Source organism: Brassica rapa, chromosome A06, assembly GCF_000309985.2.
Source record: "Brassica rapa cultivar Chiifu-401-42 chromosome A06, CAAS_Brap_v3.01, whole genome shotgun sequence".
In the NCBI taxonomy this organism is placed as follows: domain Eukaryota; kingdom Viridiplantae; phylum Streptophyta; class Magnoliopsida; order Brassicales; family Brassicaceae; genus Brassica; species Brassica rapa.
In genome coordinates, this window is record NC_024800.2 from 3,205,945 (window position 1) to 3,225,956 (window position 20,012).

The 20,012-nt window shown below is 35.5% G+C and overlaps 4 protein-coding genes across 4 annotated transcripts; 2 read left to right on the forward strand and 2 right to left on the reverse strand.

Moving 5' to 3' along the window:
- Positions 1-3,227: 3,227 nt before the first annotated feature.
- LOC103871566 (cyclin-dependent protein kinase inhibitor SMR2) lies at positions 3,228-4,003 on the reverse strand. The gene has a single exon (XM_033272535.1). It carries the CDS (start codon positions 3,794-3,796, stop codon positions 3,473-3,475), a length of 324 nt encoding a protein of 107 aa, XP_033128426.1. The 5' UTR covers positions 3,797-4,003; the 3' UTR covers positions 3,228-3,472.
- An 880-nt stretch (positions 4,004-4,883) lies between these two features.
- On the forward strand, positions 4,884-10,602 carry LOC103871567 (vacuolar protein sorting-associated protein 41 homolog). Its single transcript, XM_009149831.3, has 19 exons — positions 4,884-5,320; positions 5,461-5,733; positions 5,798-5,977; positions 6,085-6,348; positions 6,451-6,583; positions 6,675-6,765; positions 6,866-6,968; positions 7,317-7,420; positions 7,508-7,601; positions 7,803-7,958; positions 8,039-8,101; positions 8,203-8,268; positions 8,502-8,702; positions 8,799-8,876; positions 8,965-9,084; positions 9,220-9,300; positions 9,411-9,496; positions 9,722-9,803; positions 9,903-10,602. The coding sequence occupies exons 1-19, from the start codon at positions 5,057-5,059 to the stop codon at positions 10,380-10,382; spliced, it is 2,919 nt and encodes a 972-aa protein (XP_009148079.1). The 5' UTR covers positions 4,884-5,056; the 3' UTR covers positions 10,383-10,602.
- Positions 10,603-10,870: 268 nt separating this feature from the next.
- On the reverse strand, positions 10,871-18,356 carry LOC103871568 (UDP-D-apiose/UDP-D-xylose synthase 2). Its single transcript, XM_009149832.3, has 10 exons — positions 18,191-18,356; positions 12,903-13,228; positions 12,726-12,818; positions 12,532-12,639; positions 12,062-12,176; positions 11,858-11,991; positions 11,681-11,782; positions 11,489-11,581; positions 11,257-11,392; positions 10,871-11,173 (listed from the first exon to the last, which is right to left on the reverse strand). The coding sequence occupies exons 2-10, from the start codon at positions 13,176-13,178 to the stop codon at positions 11,061-11,063; spliced, it is 1,170 nt and encodes a 389-aa protein (XP_009148080.2). The 5' UTR covers positions 13,179-13,228; positions 18,191-18,356; the 3' UTR covers positions 10,871-11,060.
- On the forward strand, positions 13,478-16,887 carry LOC108872197. The gene is made up of 10 exons (XM_033274012.1): positions 13,478-13,945; positions 14,156-14,400; positions 14,562-14,835; positions 14,980-15,094; positions 15,161-15,285; positions 15,499-15,580; positions 15,652-15,763; positions 15,833-15,990; positions 16,076-16,196; positions 16,287-16,887. The coding sequence occupies exons 1-10, from the start codon at positions 13,582-13,584 to the stop codon at positions 16,605-16,607; spliced, it is 1,917 nt and encodes a 638-aa protein (XP_033129903.1). The 5' UTR covers positions 13,478-13,581; the 3' UTR covers positions 16,608-16,887.
- Positions 18,357-20,012: the final 1,656 nt, after the last annotated feature.

Consider the following 20,012-nt stretch of genomic DNA (forward strand, 5'->3'; position numbering starts at 1 on the left):
AAAAAATTTGGATTGACTATATGTTAAATAATAAGTGTAGACGTTTTTGTAAATCTACAAATGTAGACTGCAGTTGAAGTCTACGTCGTAAATTCTATTAAAAGTGTATTTGTGTATTATTCATCATATTTTTTCATGATTTAATTATTTTACAGTATATGTTAGTAAAATTTTAATGGTCTTGGATGAATTTCACAATTTAATGTGTTATAATTATACACTTGATACTTATTGCAAATTGTTTTGATTAGTGTTATTCTTGAAAATTTTTGGGAAAATTTTGTATAGATTTTCTTCTTCTCACATGTGTGTTAGTTATTATTTTAGCTTATGGTGGTTTTACTTGTTTGGTTGGTTAGATCTTGTGAAAGAATTGATATCTAACAAAAAATTAATAATATCATACAAGTGAAAACAACTAAAAATGAATACAATGTTTATAGATTATGCATTAAAAAATTATTTAAAAACTAATATTTTATTATGAAAGTTATTACAGAGCAATATATTAAAATGTATTCTTGAGTATGTTTGATTTTTCATAATCTTGATGCTTCAAATAAAGTCTTGGAAAAAGTACCTGCCAAATAAGATAGAGTTATGAGAAAAACATTAGATAAAAAATGAAATCATATTTTAGTAGACTTTTTATTAAGTCTACGTAAAGTTATTGTTTAGTAGACTTTAGTTGAAGTCTACACTAATGAAAAATTTTCATATCTAAAAGTGTGCATTTAGAAAATTTGAAAATACTTTGTTCTGCAAAATATTTCAAAAATGGTTTTTTGTCATTCTTGTAACAAAGCAAAAAGATAATGTATGAATCTATAAATTTAGTTCATTATAAACACAAAATATCTTATAATGAATATATGGAAAACTTACATTTTTGGGAAGATGATTTGAAAATATTAGAAGAGAATACCTGCAAAATAAAATAAAATTTTAAAAAATAAGATAAAAATTAAAATCATATTTGAGTAAACTTCTAATAAAATTTGCTTAAAATTCAAGGCTAGTAGACTTCATTTGAAGTCTACCAGCCGTAAGTTTTAAGTAGATTTCAAATGAAGTCTACTCTATAAAAAAAATAGATCTGAAAAATAATACATTAAAAATATGAAATAAGTTTAAATCTAAAAAACTTTTAAAAATATGATTTAATAGACAAAATAGTTATAAATTAAAGACATATTAATATGAATTTTAATATGTAACTTTATTTGAATATAAATATTAAAACACATATTTTAAATCTATAGATGTAAACCTTACATTTCTAGGAGGAGAAGAGAACAACTATGGAAGAAAATACCTGCAAAATAAAATAAAATTATTAAAAAACATAGAAAAAAAATTAAAGTCATATTTTTGTAGACTTCCAATGAAGTCTGCTTAAACTTTGTAGCTTAGTAAACTTCATATGAAGTCTGCAAGCTTTAGTAAACTTCTTTAGAAGTCTACACTGTCTGATAATTTTCAGATCTGAAAAAATCTATATATTTTGAAATGTGAAAATAATTTTAAATCTGAAAATACTTTACATAATAGAATTTATAAGGTAAACTAGTAGCAAATTAATGTAGAGAGCTTGATCTATAAATTTATTTGAATATAAACATGTAAATACATATTTAAAATCTATTAATCTAAAACTTACATTTTTAGAGGAGATGATGAAATCCATGAGTGATAATACCTACCAAAAAAAGATAATATTGTGAGAAATAAACATAAAAATACACATTTAAAATCTATAGATCTAAAACTTACATTTTTTAAAGGAGAAGATGAAAACCATGAATCATAATATCTAAAATGACAAGATAATATTGTGAGAAAGACTTGAGAAAATTTTAGAGAGAAAGAAGATAATGAGAGAGATTTAGAAACAATTGAGAGAATTTTAGAGAGAAGAGAGAAAGTTTTAGAGAGAAGGGAGAGAGTTTTAAGAACTTGTGCAGCCACTTTAGAGAGAGATTGAATAAATTTTGTTTATATAGGGAGACAAAAATGTAACTAGGTTAAAATTTACGATACTGTAGACTTCGTTTGAAGTCTACTTAAATTAAAATTTTGGAGTAGATCTTACTATAACATAGTAGACCTTTTTGGAAGTCTACTATAATAATTTAATTATTGTTGTTTATTCTTTATTATTTCAATAATTTTAATATATGATTTATTAAATTTATTTCTTTATTTTTTAATAGTTATAGTATATGATTTCACTTTTTTATTCTTAAGGAACTTAACTTAGTTTAAATATAATGATTTTTTGTAAAACAAATTGAAAAATATAGACTGAAAAAGACGTCTTCAGATAAATAGACTTTATTGTAGGTCTACGAAACCCTAAACCACAAATATCAAACCCTAAATGTTTTGCTTGATAATCAAAAAGTCTCATTTATACAAAATATAAACTACTAAACATTAATATGCAGATTTAAGTTAATAAAACAAAAAAAAAACAAAATCTAAAATCTAACCCTATGAAATCAACTACTAAAAGACATAACATGTTAGAACCTTTTGTTTCTAAACTATGAACATAGTCTAGCACATGATAACCAAATTAGTATATATTCTTCAAAATTGTTCGATTATATGAAATTTTAATTTGTTTACTTCATATTATCCATTATATTGATGATTAGTTAAAAATATCACAATAATTATTTTTATACATTTTCAAAATTAAATTAGTAGACCAAATTAGAGTGGAGACTACAAAACAAGTCTATTAAATAGACTTCGTAGGAAGTCTATATATATGTAGACTTCTTTTATTACGTGTAGACTTCCAAAGGATAGAAACGTAAAATACATTTATGTTTTTTGTTTGGTCATAAGGGTGAAATAGTACTTACACTACTCCTTTAGGTTGGTTTTGCATTTGACTGAAAGTGGGGTACACTTTTACAATTGACTTGAATATTTGAGTTGGTTTTAGCAAATGTCCCAGCAATATATATATCTATATTATTTTAAGATAGTATCTCGAAATGTAGTTCTAACTATTATTATATAACTTTATGATAAAATTCTAATGCTAAGAAGAAAATTAAATTAACTAGAAGATAACATGTGTTTAGCAGAATTTTATTTGAGAACTCTTTCTCTTTTATACTTTACATTTTATTTTATTTTTTATTAATTTTGAGATACTTATTGGAAAGTGCTCTCAAGAAAAATAAAACTTCACCCACTATTACTCTTATCTCTTAAGTTATTTTATTGCTAAATCTTACAAACAAAAATCCATATCATATTTTGAGACATGATAATCAAATTGTAAGAGTCATACACAAGATCGATATATATTAACAAAAACTCTGTAGATAAACAGAGTTACAATCCCATCAAAAGAAATAAATAAAACACGAAACGAGTTAAATATTATAGGTATAGAAAGGATCGATGAATCTACACAATCAAGTTTGTGGAGAAGAAGAAACACAGCAAAGATTCACGCGCTATTACTCCTCCGTTTTTTACGGACAGGGTTTGGGTTATGGACAAAGAGAGTCTCTACCTCGTGGCTCCCAACGTCGGTGGCTTCGAAGAACCGAAGATCTTTAGACAATCTTCTCTTCTTTGTCGGAAGAACCTCGCGCGGTCGCTTTCTTGGCGCCGGAGGACAAGTATCCAGCTCCGGAATCTTATGATCACTTGAAGTTGGTGTACACAAAGATCCTAACACCTCTTCGTGCTTCAGTTCTTCTTCTTCTTCTTGTTTTCTTGGTTTATGTTCTACTTTCTCTTCTTCTAGGGGCTCGAGAACCTTGGACATGGTCACATGAAATGTGATAATTTCGTGTGATTTGTCTTGCAAAAGGAAATAATATAAAGTGAAATGGAATATACAAAGTGATTGGCAGATAGAGAGAGAGAGAGAGAGAGAGAGAGAGAGAGAGAAAACTAAAGAGTTCGTATTTTGCTAAATGTCCATGTACTAATAATATTTGATTGAATATTCGGATATATTCAATGCTTTTTGTGCAGCTTAATTGTCATTTTCAAAATTTTGATAAAAATACTGAAAGCTAACGGAGAAGCTTATCCAAAATAAGTCTCATGTGTCACGTCAATTTAGTATGTCTAAATACGTACAAAAGCTTGGCATAGGATACTCATTTCATCACTTAAAAATATGATATTTTCATATAATTGATGTGTCTACTTTCCGACTCTCCTTGGACTTTTATTCGCGTTTCGCAACCTATTGTCTAAGCCAATCAACTACTGCCATGTCATCCTCCACTTGTGTTTGAAATTTGCCCAAGTTAACCAATATCTGAAGAGATATTCATTAATGGGCTCAGAATATCCAAGGGCTTTTTCATATATATCGCTCATACTTTAGCTAAAATAACCCATTAAATAAAGTCTTCTATCTAATTATCTTTTACCTTCTTTTATATAGAGTGGCCCATACTTTAGCTAAAACAGCCCATTAAACAATGTCTTTAACCATCCAGTTAATGGAATGGTTTTATTTTATGTCAAAAAAATAAAAAATAATTCTTTGTGCATGTAAATAAATAATATATATAGTTTCTTTTCCATCACATATCATTATAATCTTCTCTCTGAGCAAAATATAATCTTCTCACAAATTTAGTTATAAGATACAAAAGGCTAATAATATATATTGGATTTTATTGGTAAATTGGGCCAATGTTGGGCTTATATAAGAGGCCTGATCTTGGGTCAGAGGCGAATGGGTTACATTACACCACGTCTGACGTCTCTATCTAAATTGAAAAGGAAGGGAAAAAAAAGAGAGGTAACACTCCGATCCCACACATGGCACCTTTTCCTTTGTCGCCTTCCAAATCATTAAATAATTTTTTCAACTTTTTAAATTTCATTTAAAAAAAAAAAATAATTTTCTCACACTCTGTCATCGGCCCAACAATTAAATTAATCTGTTAACCGATACCAAAACCTGCACGATAATTTTGAAGAAGAAGGACGCAGATCTGTTGATTGTTTCCAGAGATTCTGATCGGTGGAGGAGGAGGAGGAATAAGTTAGCACGGTGGTAGTAATGGCTTCGCTCCCGTCTGAAAACGGCGTTGACGGAGATGACGAAAGGGAGGAGGAGGAGGAAGATGAAGAAGAAGAAGAGGAAGAAGAAAACGGAGAAGAAGAGGGCGAGGAGGAGCCGCGTCTCAAGTACCAGCGTATGGGCGGAAACGTACCTTCCTTGCTATCCAACGACGCTGCTTCCTGCATCGCCGTTGCCGCGAGGATGATCGCTCTCGGTACTCACGACGGAACGGTTCACATCCTCGATTTCCTCGGGAATCAGGCGAGTTTTCCTCTCAATTCGAGGTTTAATGTTTTGGTTGATAATGAATTGCATTAGGTTCGATTGGTTTAGCTATCAATTGGTTTAAATCGAGTTTGGTGAAGTTTAATTTGATTTTAATTTATGCTTTGTTCGTTCAGGTGAAAGAGTTTCGCGCGCACACGGCCCCGGTTAATGATCTAAGCTTTGACAGTGAGGGAGAGTATATAGGAAGCTGTTCAGACGATGGCTCTGTTGTTATAAACAGCCTTTTCACTGATGATGAGAAGTTGAGGTTTGATTACCATCGCCCCATGAAGGCTATTTCCTTGGATCCGGATTACACCAAGAAGCAGTCGAAGAGATTTGTAGCTGGTGGTTTGGCTGGTCATTTGTATATGAACTCGAAGAAGTGGTTTGGTTATAAAGATCAGGTTTGTGAGAATGTGTGTAGAGTTAATTTATTGCGATACAAACCGCTCATCGTGAATTTGATAGGTGCTGCATTCTGGGGAAGGTCCAATACATTCTGTGAAATGGAGAGGAAGTCTCATCGCCTGGGCTAATGATACTGGTGTTAAAGTTTATGATACAGCCAAAGATCAGCGTGTTACTTTTATTGAAAGACCCCGAGGAAGCCCCCGGCCTGAGGCTTTGCTTCCCCACTTGGTTTGGCAGGTTGGTATGCGGTAACTCTTTATATCTGTTTACTTCTTTACATTCACCTTAACGTGTTCATGTGCAGCAGCGTTGATTTAAAGGGATATGCTTTTAATTATTTCTAGGATGACACTCTTCTTGTGATTGGTTGGGGAACATCTGTCAAAATTGCTTCAATTAAATCAGACCAGCAAAAACCAGCATATGGAACATATAGGCAGGTTCAGATGTCTAGTCTAAACCAAGTGGACATTGTGGCTTCGTTCCAAACTAGCTATTTCATTTCAGGGATTGCTCCCTTTGGTGATTCTCTAGTTATTCTTGCGTATATACCCACCGAAGAAGATGGTGTGAAAGAAATTAGCAGCACCACTACTCTATCTCGTCAGGTATTCTCTCCTCGTGGTTGACTAGGTGTTGCATATGAAGAATAGGAACATTTTTTGCTTCTCCTTTTGGACAGTTGCTGAGTCTGATTCTAAATGATCCAGGGAAATGCCCAGAGGCCTGAAGTACGCATTGTATCATGGAACAGTGATGAACTTACAATGGATGCTCTTCCGGTACATGGATTTGAGCATTACAAGGCGAAAGACTATTCCCTTGCTCATGCTCCATTCCCAGGTTGGTTTTTTGTTTGGAAAATAATTTGTTTTCTTGGGGGGAATGAAAGCCTGCCTTTCAGTACTTACTTGAAAATTTGAAGCGAGTGTAGGTAGTAGCTATGCTGGGGGGCAGTGGGCGGCTGGTGATGAACCACTGTACTATATCGTGTCTCCAAAGGATGTTGTGATTGCAAAACCCAGGTAGATCTTTGTGGTCGCTGTTTCTTTTGTCAATGTTATTCTAGTCCTTTGTATATCAACGTTAAGGGTCTCTTACGTGTTCTGGTTTGTTACTTGTTAGGGATGCTGAAGATCACATTAACTGGCTTTTGCAACATGGATTCCACGAGAAAGCACTAGCAGCTGTTGAGGCTGGTGAAGGACGAAACGAACTAATTGATAAGGTACTTGTTCATAAATGATTAGTGACTAAGTCTTTTGTTTGTCTTTGCACTATGGTTCATTATTTTGTTCTACACTTTTCTCAACGAAAATTGGATGAAATGCATAGCCTAGAGCCCTTCATGAATTTAATCAAACATTTCTCTGTTCCAATGCAATAGCAGTGCTTGGTCGAGAAAACTACTGTCAAGTTCTCGACTTTCTTTCTTGTGTTGGTGATTTTTAACTCTTTAACATAAACGATATTTATTTTACGGGTCATCTTGTATTCCTTGCCAACCTACTTTCTTTTGTCGGTGTCATTTTGGGTGTAATGATATTTGAGTCAATCTAACGTTTTTACTTATTAGGTGGGTGCTGGGTATCTTGATCATTTGATTGTGGAAAGAAAATATGCTGAAGCAGCATCTTTGTGCCCAAAATTGTTACGAGGATCTGCTTCAGCCTGGGAGAGGTTTGAACAAATTAGTATTTCATATTTGCTAAGCGTTTGTTTTTTGGTTATTGTTTACATATCTGATATTGTGTGTTCTCTTGTCAGGTGGGTTTTCCATTTTGCTCAATTACGCCAGCTGCCTGTGCTTGTTCCATACATGCCTACCGATAACCCAAGGCTCAAGGATACTGTCTACGAGGTTTGTATATATCAACTACTCTGTACGAACTCATCCCACACTTTCGTGTCATTATCCCTCTATGCATGTGATACAGTAAAGAAATAATGGAAGAAATTAGGATAGAAGTTTGGAAAATTTTAGTCTAAATTTTTTCACTTGTAAGAAAAACTTTTTTTGAAACAGTCGAGGCATAAGAATTATTTTGTGTTTATGATGCAGGTTGCTCTAGTGGCACTGGCAACAAACCCCTCATACCATAAGGAGCTTTTGTCCACTGTTAAATCTTGGCCACGTTCAGTATATTCTGCTTTGCCTGTTATCTCAGCAATAGAGCCTCAGCTGAACACATCTTCAATGACCGATGCCCTCAAAGAGGTCAGCATTGTTTGTCAGGTTAAGCTTGAGATTTATTGACATTTGCAGAGTCAGAGTTGTTTTATCATTTCATTTATCAGGCGCTGGCAGAGCTGTATGTTATTGATGGACAGCACGAGAAAGCCTTCGCCCTATATGCTGATGTACGCGTGTGCGAATACAGTGATAAATTTGTTTAAACTATTTTACCCTGATTCTTCCGTGGACAGTCCTCTAAAATGTTCCTTTCCTTATTTTAATCCAGCTTCTCAAACCAGAAGTGTTCGACTTCATTGAGAAATACAACTTGCATGAGGCGATTCGTGGAAAGGTATACAAGGAATTTTGTTTTTTGGACAGTTTGAGACTTCTGAAATCACTACATAGGGCTTTCCTTGATGATCAAAATTTCTTAACCATCTTTATTGTTAGCTTAGCGCCGTAGTGGTTCATGAACTCGCATCATTCATAGTCGGAGTTCTAAGATTCACTGCTGGGGTGTCATAGAACTCCCATAATTTTGTCATACAGACCGCTGAAAGTTTTCCTTATCTTCTTATGTAGGTTGTCCAGTTAATGCTGCTTGATTGCAAGCGTGCCACTGCCTTGTTTATCCAAAACAGGGATTTGATTGCTCCATCTGAAGTGGTCCCACAACTTTTGAAAGCTGGCAAGAAATGTGATTCAAGATATTACTTGTACTTATATCTGCATGCGTTATTTCAAGTCAGTCCAGATGGTGGGAAGGATTATCATGATATGCAGGTATTTGTAGTTTAACTCAATAATATATAGATTGAATGTTTTCCGTCTCTTTCTCCTTTTTGCTTGAATGTTTTCTTAAATATATACATGCTGCAGGTAGAACTATATGCGGAATACGATACTAAAATGCTGCTTCCATTCCTACGTAGCAGTCAACATTACAAGTTAGAAAAGGTAGTCAACATTACAAGCTAGACAGCTGACTGAAATAAACTATTTCAGGGTTATGTCTATGTGAACCTTATTTACTGCAAAATTTCAGGCATATGAACTTTGTGTCAAGAAAGATCTACTAAGAGAGCAAGTTTTTGTCCTGGGAAGGATGGGAAATGCAAAACAAGCTCTTGCTGTCATCATAAATAAACTGGGGGATATAGAAGAGGTAATTGTCTTAAAATACTCTGTGCTCAGTAACTTGTCTTCTTTCCGCATTCTCTGTAATCACTAATTAATGTTTTACTGAGTGGTTCTAAATAATACGAGCTATGGTATTTAAAATTTGATCGATCTTCTGCAGGCTGTGGAATTTGTGTCCATGCAGCACGACGATGATCTCTGGGAAGAACTGATAAAACAATGCCTGAACAAGCCCGAGATGGTAAAAACAGTGTTTGTTAATCAAATCATCACAAATCAACCTCCATTCTAGGAAAGTCGTGTCCTTATATTACTTTGGGTTAAACTTCTGTTCCTTTCCACCAATTTCAGGTGGGCTTGCTGTTGGAGCACACGGTTGGCAACCTCGACCCTCTTTATATAGTTAATATGGTCCCAAATGGCTTGGAAATACCTCGGTTAGTTTTAACTATTACCCTGCCTTGCTGATATTTATTCTCGAGTTAGTTCAGTCACATATTCTTCCTTAAGTATACATACATGGCCGCTCTTCTATGTGATGCGAAACCTTTTGGTCTACACAAATCTATGTGTGCACACAGAGCATTGACTGAATCACGTGATTATTATTTTTTTATCATTTGGTTACCAAAATAATATCCCCACATTGTTTCTGCTTTCAGATTAAGGGATCGATTGGTCAAAATCGTGACAGATTACAGAACCGAGACATCTCTAAGACACGGTTGTAATGACATTCTCAAGGTACAAATCTAGTGTCACCAATATACCTCTTTTCATTAGTCTAGAACAGTCTCCAGTGAATTTGACGTTGTGAGGGTTGATACATGTGGAATTTCACAGACGGACATTGTGAATCTTCTGGTCAAGTGCTTCAACGAGGCGAGACGTGGGGTCTGCCTAAGCAACGAAGAAGACGATTCCCGTGGAAAGAGAGAAGACAACAATCGATCGATCTCACAGAGAATGGTAGTAGATAAATCATTGAGCATAAAGATGACAGAGGTGAAGTCGAAGACGCGGGGGGACACACGTTGTTGCATGTGCTTCGACCCGGTATCGATAAGAGGGGACACGGTGGTGGTCTTCTTTTGCTGTCATGCTTACCACATGACGTGTCTCATGGATGCTGCCTTCAGCGACAGCAACATTAAGACAGCAGCTAAAGGTTCTTCCGGGTATGGATACGGCTACGATAACGGTGTGGAGGAGGAAGATACTGAGGATGAGGAAGAAGATGATAGTAATGATGGAGACAGGTCTGGGAGGTCGCGGCTACGGTGCATATTATGTACTACTGCCGCTGCTGCGTCCGCTCGGTAGCGACTGAATGTGTTTGTGAAATATTTTTTTGGTGTGCTTCGATTTTTTTTTTTGTTTCTTTTTAAGAAAGAAGGAAAATTTCCTTGATTGTAGTCTAAATTATAACAGAAGAAAAGAGGCGAGAGATACATTGAAGAACCAATAATATAATGTGTGCCAGAGTTTGTGAAAAAAAAATCCCGTTTTTATTGAATGTCATGCTATTTTATGCATTTCAGGTCAAAAATAATATAATTGAAATGTCTTTGTTTTCTTGTCTTCTCATGATTTGCTTAGTACTTGATAGCTATTTCGCATGCACTTTTTGTGATATCCATTGCGAAACCAAGTTACTAAAATCTTGGTCAGACCCGAATGTGTTTCCAAATAAGATCATATATGACCAACCTTGCAATTAAAGTGTGCGATTAAAGAGGTGTAACATATGAACGTTATAATTTTGAACAAGCCATTCTTTTTTTTTTAGTTTCGGACAAAGTACAAAGATATTAAGCTTCAACAACGAAATTAAAGACATTAGCATATACTATATAAGCAATAATGCGCAAACTAGAACCAACGACCATGATATATATCACTCACTTAGGATGGCCTGTTTTAAGGAAATACTGGGTGTATTAAAAAAAGAAAAGAAAAGGAAGTAGCCACCAAATGATTCGAGGTGATGCTGGACCACCTCTAAGATGCGACTGGTTTTGAGGTGGCCTTCTTAACGGCTTCAGCGTAGGTCCTGTGCTGGTAAGTTAAGGTCGACTCAAGCAAGTCCCAAAGAGACGTCTTCGGGTTCCATCCTAATCATTGTCCACACCAAAAAAGTATCAGATCAACAATTTGGTTTGGTTATGATTGAAGAGACAGAGCACGAGGAGATTACCAAGTTGACGGTTGATGATGGTCATGTCTGGGATTCTCTTGTCGCTGTCATCATAACCCTCTCCATAAAATTCTTTGGAGCTCACGTCTATTGTTGGACTCTCAATTGCTGTCTCTCCACTCACTTTTGAGTAGACCTGTCCAAATGTTTTTTTTTTTGTTTTGTAGCATTTCAGCGTGCCATAGTATATCCAAAATCAATCAGAGTCTTATTTGTGAACAAGTGTTCTCACCTTAGTCATCATTTCAGCAAGTTGTCTTACTGTCACTTCATTGTTTGGGTTGCCTACATTGAAGATATGCCCATTGGCTCTCTCTGGGTTTTCCTGTTACAGATCACACAAGCAATTCAGATGCAACTTCTTTGATAATAAATAGTGCAACAAACGAAATATCACCAGGGATAAGCAATGAATGAAACTCACAATCATCAGGAGGACAGCCTCAATAGCATCCTTGATGTAGATGAAGGTTCTCTGTGATTCTCCACCATCCACAAGCTTCAGAGGTTCACGTCGCAGAAGGTTCTGAAAGTATCCCAACAAAAGTAAAAACAATTAAGATGCAGCCACGAGAAGAAGACTCAGACTGTATACACTTACGTTGCTAAAGCAGGCCAGGACACGAGGGACACCCTCGCTAGGACCATCAATGCCAGGGATGAAATCCATCCTAGGTCCAATCCAGTTAAACGGTCTTACAATGGTGAACTCAAGTCCGTTCTCAGCACCCTCAGCTATAACCACAAACAAAAGAAATGAGAACCTATTTGCCACTAGGTACACTGAAAAGAGAAAACTGCATACCGTAGACAAGTCTCTCAATCAGTTGCTTCGCACAAGCATAAGACCACCTCTGCTTCTCAATAGAACCAAAAATGCAAGGGGATGTATCTTCTTTGAGTACATAAAAATCAGGATCCTGTAGAAAACAAAACGATCATCACTCGTAAGTAGTGAAGAAACAACATATACAGAGAGACAAAGGTAATTATAAGAACCACAACACATGAACTAATTTGTTACTTGACATAAGAAAACTAAGCAAATAAAAAAACACAAATCTTCAAGTAGCAGTTGAGACGCAAATCAGATAATTGCATGAAAAAAAAAACTACATTTTCTAGATGTTAGGCTTTAGTACTAGTTGACTTTACTCTCTGAATCGGAATAAAAAGTCTAACCAAAAACAACAACCATATAATCCACTCTTCAGAGAGTGTGCCACTGTACAATAAAACATAGTTTCTTGATTGAAGAGGGGGGAAAAGGCAGACCTGACGCAGAGGATGATCCTTAGGAAGAAAGCTTCCTATAGTTTTCCCATACACCTCACAAGTGGAAAAGTGAATCAAACGCTTGTTGTTCTCTGAGCAGTACTTAACCTACATTCACCACTCAACGTCACACAAAACTAATCTTAAGCATCCCCTATCACAATTCACAAAGTAAACATATCTTAAACATATACCACAGGGAGAGCATCGATGAAGTTGCTGTAGATAGTATCAAGCGGACGCGTATTGTAATCAGCCGGAGTACAAATCGCAGCGAGATTAATCGTCTGCAAAACGCAATAAACAAACAACAGATCAAAAGTTGAAAATCCAATTCAGATCTTGAAGAAGCGAATGCACACAAAGATTACCAGATCTGCCATCTTGACGAGTCCCTCGAGGCGAGAATCGTGCTTGATGTTGATGCGATGAAACTGGATCCTCTCGGCCCACTCGGAAGTATCAGGGTCGAGCAAGTGCTTGATCTTGTCGTTGTAGACGTCGAGCGCGAGGACCTTGTGCGGAGTCTCGGCCAGGAGCTTCTCGCAGAGGTGAGAGCCGATGAAACCTCCGGCGCCGATCATGCAGATCGTGAGCGGCTTGATCGGCTTTCCGTCCAGATCCAATCTAACGGCTCCGGTCGCCATTGCTTTAGTCGGTGATGATCTCTTAGCAATGGAATCAAAATGGGTGTGATCAAACAAGTATTAAAAGGGCGATATACTGATCAGAAACGCTGTCCACGTCGGACAGTTTAATCCACCAATCATATTTATTGTTTTTGCCATGTTACTTTCGTGTTACCTTTGTGGGCTTACTGTGTTTTCTAAAAAAAAAACGTGTTGATACGTTTGGGCCCAAGCCCATCCAACCATTGCTATACGGCTTCGACCACGAGCTCTCCTCCCTTTCGCGTTCTGCGAACCCTAACTCTTCCTCATCAGATCTATTCTTCATCTCCTTTGCTCTTCTTCCTCTTTGAACCGTTTCACGATCTGACCCCTAAACAATGAATACATCTTCCACTTCGTTCTTCCTTTACTCTCATTTATGGATTCGTTTTGTTTTTCTCCTTCGGATTTTGTTTATAAAGCTCTTAATCCGCCTTTTCTCCTTCAGTTTTTCTTTATACAACTCTTAATTCGAGTCTTATTTCGATTAAGCTTCGTTGCAATGAGTTCCAACGGAAAACCCATCTCCGAGAAACCAAGCCGCGTTGAAACTGAATCCGTTCCCGGACCGATCAACCCCGTTGGAACACCCTATGTTTCTTCCAGCCACTCAATCGTCGATCCCCACTCGAAGCAATCCGAAGGCGAAGCGTCGGTCACCTCCTGTCTGACCAAACTCAGCGGCAAGACCACTGGCTCTTCGGGCGTCTTGAACGGCTTACCTAAATCGAAGAACCCCAATGGTATGAACCCTTATCGTTTCCTTATAAGATTATAGAGTCCGTTTGATTATCATTAAAAAAAAGTGTGAAGATTTGAGATTTAAGCGAATTAGATGAACAAATTTTTTTTTAAATATATAACTTATATACGGAAAATAAAAAAACATGTGAAATTGTGGTACAGGGTTTGGTCTTCTTTTTGATGATTGCAACGTTCGTATTTTTCTGCAGGTATGATCATTCACAACGCGAAGTCTGTTGTTTCTTCAGGCGTTAGGGGCAAAGCCGCTGTCTCCTCAGGCTTCAGGGGAAAAGCCATTGTCACCGCCAAAGTTGATGAAGTGATGACTTTCAAAGATGTGAAATACGGACTTCATGATGGCGAGTTGAAGTTTCGGTTGATCCATTTTTGGGAAGCTCGAAATGTTGTGACGAAGGTGCTTATCGGTGTCGAGATGCTTCTCATCGACCACGAGGTATAAACCGAAATCTTGGTTGCAATTTAGTTTAATAATTGTTCGCCAGGATGTTGATTAATAATTTTAGCTCAAACTTATCGTTATATTGATTGTTGTTGGTGCGTCTCCAAGTTTCCTGACTAGCATTTCTAAATTAATTTCTTTACTGTTCTTAACAGGAGACTGTCATCCAGGGTTTCATCCCAGCTGGGAGGGTAGATACTTATTTGCCACATATGAAAGCTGGTGGCATTTACAGGCTCAACAGTTTTTTCGGGTCTAACAACAAGACTTTGTATCGTGTTGCGGAGCCAAGTTTCACCATCACCTTTTCAGCTACTTCTGTCCTCTCTGATCTAGAAGACAGTCCGCTTTGTTTCCCCAAGGACCGTTTCCGGATCCATGGATATGAGGAGTTCGATGCTGCCTGCGACTTGCGAGGGGATCTTTATGGTACGTTCTCACTGTTTTCAAACGATCAAATATAATCAGCATTCTTCGTCTAGGATAATGTTTTGATATATACTTACAATTTTTATGCTTCATTGTTTGGTTTAAGATATATAAATCATCGAGTTTGTTTGTTTTATGTTGCAGATTATGTTGGTCACATCAAGCTTGTGAATGGGCAGGTTCTCAGTGATAGTCTTGTGCTAGATGATGCCGAGATAGCTGCATCAAGCCGCGTCATGCTTCATGTTCAGACACATGAGTAAGCTATCTGTATTTTCCATATTCATGTGTTGTCTCTCTTAACACACGTGTTTGTATGTTGTAGTGGTCCGGTGATGAAGTTGTACCTATGGGACAAGGCTGCCTCAGACTTTAGTGAGAAATTTAAAGCATCTGGAGGAACTGCACGTGTTGTTTTGGTCACTACTTTAAACCCGAAACGATATGGAGGTCCGTATTACCAACTTTTTTCTTTATCGTTTAAGTACATAGATTGGCAAGGAATCTTATCTGGTTAGGTTAGATTAAGTAATAGAACTGCATTTAGTAGAAATTGGAGTAACTTATAGGTTTGGATATAACAAATATAGAGATATACATAATTCTACATCTCATTTTACATTACAACTTTGCATCTGTATTATAACAATGGATCTGTTATAGGTGCCCTAGCTCTCTCCTCTATGGCGCCATCGCGTGTATTTTTAGACACTGATGTTCAAGAAACCAAAGAGTATCTCGCTTGGTAAGCATTCTTTACTTAAATTGTGTCCGTTGTTATTCCACATTGTATTTGATTTTGGGTGTTGGCTGCAGGATGGAAGCGAACTTAGCTGTTGCCAACAGAGTGAATGCAGACGTTGTCACTAAGACTGAGACAGTTACTATTGGCGAGCTCTTTTCCTATATGAAGCAAGAAGATGCCAAGGTTGTACAGTATCAAAACGTATTCAATATGATAGTCTTAGTTTCTTATTTAACTGTTTAACATTTGCAGGTTGCTTGGTTTGAGTGCATAGCAACCATTGGTGATGTTGCGCTAGGTTCACCCTGGTATTACATAGGCTGTGGTGTGTGCCACACTAAGGCAACCAAAGGGCCTACCACTCTTATGTGTAAGAAGTGTGGGAAAACCAATATTGTTGGTGTTGCACAGTAAGTGACTCAGCTGTTCTTAGTGACTCAGGTGTACTTATACTCATACTTCAATGCACTCATTATAACTCTGCTCATGACACAGGTACCTGGCCAAGATCTCCGTGTATGATAATGATGATCAGGCGTCTTTTGTGCTCCTCGGTGATGCTGGACATGAGTTGGTCGGAAGGAAAGCTTCAGAGTTGGTTGCAAGATATTTTGAGGTAATTACAAACCTGTGTGCCCCTGGTTTTGAAACTGTATTTTCCAAGATCGTTAGATATATATAGTGACAACTGTTTAATGTATGTTAGGGAAATGAGAATGTAGAAGATGGCCACTTCGTTCCGGTACCTCAGGCTCTTATTGATACCATTGGACAGACTCGCAAATTCATTGTGAAAGTATCAGATCACAATTTGACTGGTAAGACCCAAACTCTGACTGTGACAAAGGTCCTCACCCCAGAAGTCCAAGAAGTTGAAGGCAATTTAGAAGAGAATATGATTGTACCAGAAGCCCAGGAAACTTTGCAGAAGGGAGTTGCTGATGATGAGCATGTGGGCGTTGGCATGGTGAAAAGGGCTGCTGATGATGTTGAGGCAGAAGATCCCAAGCGAGCCAGATGTGGCTAGGATGTGTTGAATCTTAGTTTTATGGTTACTAAAACTCTAAGCTTTGTTTTTTTTTTTTATCTCAGACTTTGTTTTGCAACATTAACTATCTTTTTTATAATCTATTTTGTCTCTCCTTAGTGTTTTTTCCATAATTTTGATGTTTGAACATTTTAGTTTTTTAGAATTGATGCTTTTACGAATTAGGTGGACTTGTGAACTTTGAGTTCTCGAAACCAAAGAAGTCACATAATGTACCAGTAAAGATTTATAAAGCACTTACGGTTTTGGTTTGAGAAAACATGTACATCATACATCTTTACTTAAAAAAAAAACGAAAAAGAAGAGATGACACGGTTGGTTGTTTATATAACACCATGAGAATACCACAAAAATAAATAGAGAAACAACTTAAAAACCTAAATGTGAACCTTAAGATTTTGTTCGAATATAGGAATATAGGAATTAAGTTTAGAACAACTTTTGACAAGTTCTTAACCAAAAATTGTTAGATTGGCTGTTTTCTAGCCATTTTTTATAAATGATTTCAAAATTTATCATAAAAGTGATGTATACATGAGTATTGATTTTATAGAAAGAACTGTATTTTAGTATTTTTTATTAATGATTCCAAAATTATCGTAAAAGTGATGTTTACTACATATAATAGAAGCTGGAGTATATCATGTATATGTTTTAATAAACATACGATAAACTATTTTAATAAGAACGAAATGTAAAATATTTATCTATATAGTCAATGATATAAAAATTCATATTAAAATGTTAAATAACTATACAATTAGAGTTTTGTCGGTAAGACAATTGTAGTATCATATGAATTCCTTCTTCTTTGTATGAATGATAGATCTTTTGTTTGCACTCGCGACCTACTAATTTTACATAAATAGTATATACATTTATTATCAATTCAAACACCATTAGAATAAATTATTTTTATTTTTATGAAATATTTAATAATTACTAAATATTAATTTTTAATTTATGATAAACTTTTTAAAATATTTTTTCTGCACTATCTATTACTGTATTAAATATTATAAACACTCACATATTACGAATACATTACCACTGTTTATAAATGAGTCCAAAATTTATCATAAAAGTGATGTATACATGTGTATTGATTTTTTGCTGTAATTATAAAATATTATAGACAACTACATATATATGAAAAATAAAAAAAACATTTTAGTAATACTAATTGTAAATTTTGTTCTGGTAGCACTAATCTGTGAAGAAATACATATTTAACTGTCTGGCTATTACATATTTTGTAGGACCAAGGTGATCTTAAATTATTTTCTATATAACACAATATAAATTATTTTTAGACAATGATAATTATCAAATCAATAAAATTTCTTTTTAGTTAATTGTTAATTATATATACTAACAAATCTATTTATTTATTAAGGATAAAAATCTTTTAGTTGCTTTAACTTCAAGTATGAGAGTTCAGAGGCAAAAAAAACACTTTACAAATTACAATATAAATTATTAAAATAAATATAAATTAATTAATTAAATAAAAATTTAATTATACCAAACAATCCGCGCGTTGCGCGGATAAAAGACCTAGTATTTATAAAGACATGTGGATTGATGATGATGGATGCTTTTGGTTCGTCGGTATAGCAACAAAAAAAAAAAAAAAACTACCAGTCTCAACGCCTGTTACTCACACTCCCACGTGGAATTAATGCTTGAGGATGAAGTTTTTGGAGATATTTCATTTCATCCGTTTAGTCCGAATAATTAATTATCCGATTCAATTTAATCAGTAACTATTTGATATTTGTTGTCCTAAATATCAAACTTTTTTTTAGATTTTTAACTGGATATCTAATTTAATTTGTGCAAATAAAATAAAAAAATAATTTTTATTACAAAATAAAAAATATTTACTTATAAACTTTTTAATAACTAATACAATCAAATGAATAAATAAAATATTGTAAAATTTATATAAAATATAATATTTATATAAGTTATATATAAGTTTATTCAAATGTATGTATATATAGGCATATAACAAATCAGATTAGATATTCGTTCATAAAAAATTTAATATTTATGTTTTACTTTGTTTTCATATTAGTATTTGATTTGCTTCGTAAAGTTATTGATATTTCTTTTTAGTTCGAATCGAAATGAATACAAATCGAATCAAATCAAAATTTACGGATATTTTGTCCTGTTTTTTTTGGTTGTTAATGTGTCCTGTTAATCTTTTATCAACCGCTTGTGTTACACAACGATCACAGTGTGTTACACACGAGTTCGAGAGAAAGAATAAGATAGACGTTTCACATAACCTGAAGTGCTTTTCTTGTCTTCCTTAGAACCACCCCAATCGCTGTCCATGTAGCCTAGAAGTCTTGGTTCTTTCACGCTTGTGAAGTACACTCCAAAGTTTGATGTTCCTTTGACATATCATAACACCCTCTTGGCTTCTTGGTAGTGCTTCATGCGAGGTGATGACATGTATCTTGAGAGATAGGCGCTTGCATACATCACATCAGGTCTTGATGCACACAAGTACAAAAGCCCTCCAATGATGCTTCTATACTTAGTCGGATCTCCATACTCCTTGTCATCCTCAACTCCTTTGTATAGAAGCATCATTGGAGGGCTTTTGTACTTGTGTGCATCAAGACCTGATGTGATGTATGCAAGCGCCTATCTCTCAAGATACATGTCATCACCTCGCATGAAGCACTACCAAGAAGCCAAGAGGGTGTTAAGATATGTCAAAGGAACATCAAACTTTGGAGTGTACTTCACAAGCGTGAAAGAACCAAGACTTCTAGGCTACACGGACAGCGATTGGGGTGGTTCTAAGGAAGACAAGAAAAGCACTTCAGGTTATGTGTTTACTCTTGGATCAGCCATGTTTTGTTGGCAGTCAAGCAAGCAACAAACAGTGGCACAATCAACGGCTGAGGCAGAGTACATAGCCGTGTGTGCAGCAGCAAATCAAGCAGTGTGGTTACAAAGACTATTTGAAGACTTTGGTCAGAAGTTTGAAGGAGGCATTCCGATCTTATGTGACAACAAATCAGCAATAGCAATTGGGAAGAATCCGGTGCAACACAGAAGGACGAAGCACATAGAGATCAAGTACCATTTCGTGAGGGAAGCTGAGCAAAAGGGAATCATTGAACTGAAGTATTGCAAAGGGGATGATCAACTCGCAGACATTCTCACAAAGGCATTGGGCGGTTCAAGATTTGAAGATCTAAGGAAGCAGCTTGGAGTCAAGTCGAGATATGATTAAGGAGGAGTGTTAAACTATATAATCTAATCTCTCCTTGATACATTTACATAAGTTAGTTATTTATGTTATTACACAAAGAGTTGTAACTCTTCATGTTGTGTCCTTTAGTATAAAGAGTTGTGTCT

Coding starts and splice junctions, on each gene's coding strand:
- LOC108872197 (XM_033274012.1), top strand. CDS start 13,582: ATGGATTCGTTTTGTTTTTCTCCTTCGGATTTTGTTTATAAAGCTCTT. Junction 15,764..15,832: donor TGAAGCAAGAAGATGCCAAG/GTTGTACAGTAT, acceptor TAACATTTGCAG/GTTGCTTGGTTTGAGTGCAT. Junction 15,991..16,075: donor AATATTGTTGGTGTTGCACA/GTAAGTGACTCA, acceptor CTCATGACACAG/GTACCTGGCCAAGATCTCCG.
- LOC103871567 (XM_009149831.3), top strand. CDS start 5,057: ATGGCTTCGCTCCCGTCTGAAAACGGCGTTGACGGAGATGACGAAAGG. Junction 7,602..7,802: donor TCAAGGATACTGTCTACGAG/GTTTGTATATAT, acceptor TTTATGATGCAG/GTTGCTCTAGTGGCACTGGC. Junction 9,804..9,902: donor GTTGTAATGACATTCTCAAG/GTACAAATCTAG, acceptor GGAATTTCACAG/ACGGACATTGTGAATCTTCT.
- LOC103871568 (XM_009149832.3), bottom strand. CDS start 13,178: ATGGCGACCGGAGCCGTTAGATTGGATCTGGACGGAAAGCCGATCAAG. Junction 11,992..12,061: donor GATTGAGAGACTTGTCTACG/GTATGCAGTTTT, acceptor TTGTGGTTATAG/CTGAGGGTGCTGAGAACGGA. Junction 11,393..11,488: donor TTGCTGAAATGATGACTAAG/GTGAGAACACTT, acceptor ACATTTGGACAG/GTCTACTCAAAAGTGAGTGG.
- LOC103871566 (XM_033272535.1), bottom strand. CDS start 3,796: ATGTCCAAGGTTCTCGAGCCCCTAGAAGAAGAGAAAGTAGAACATAAA.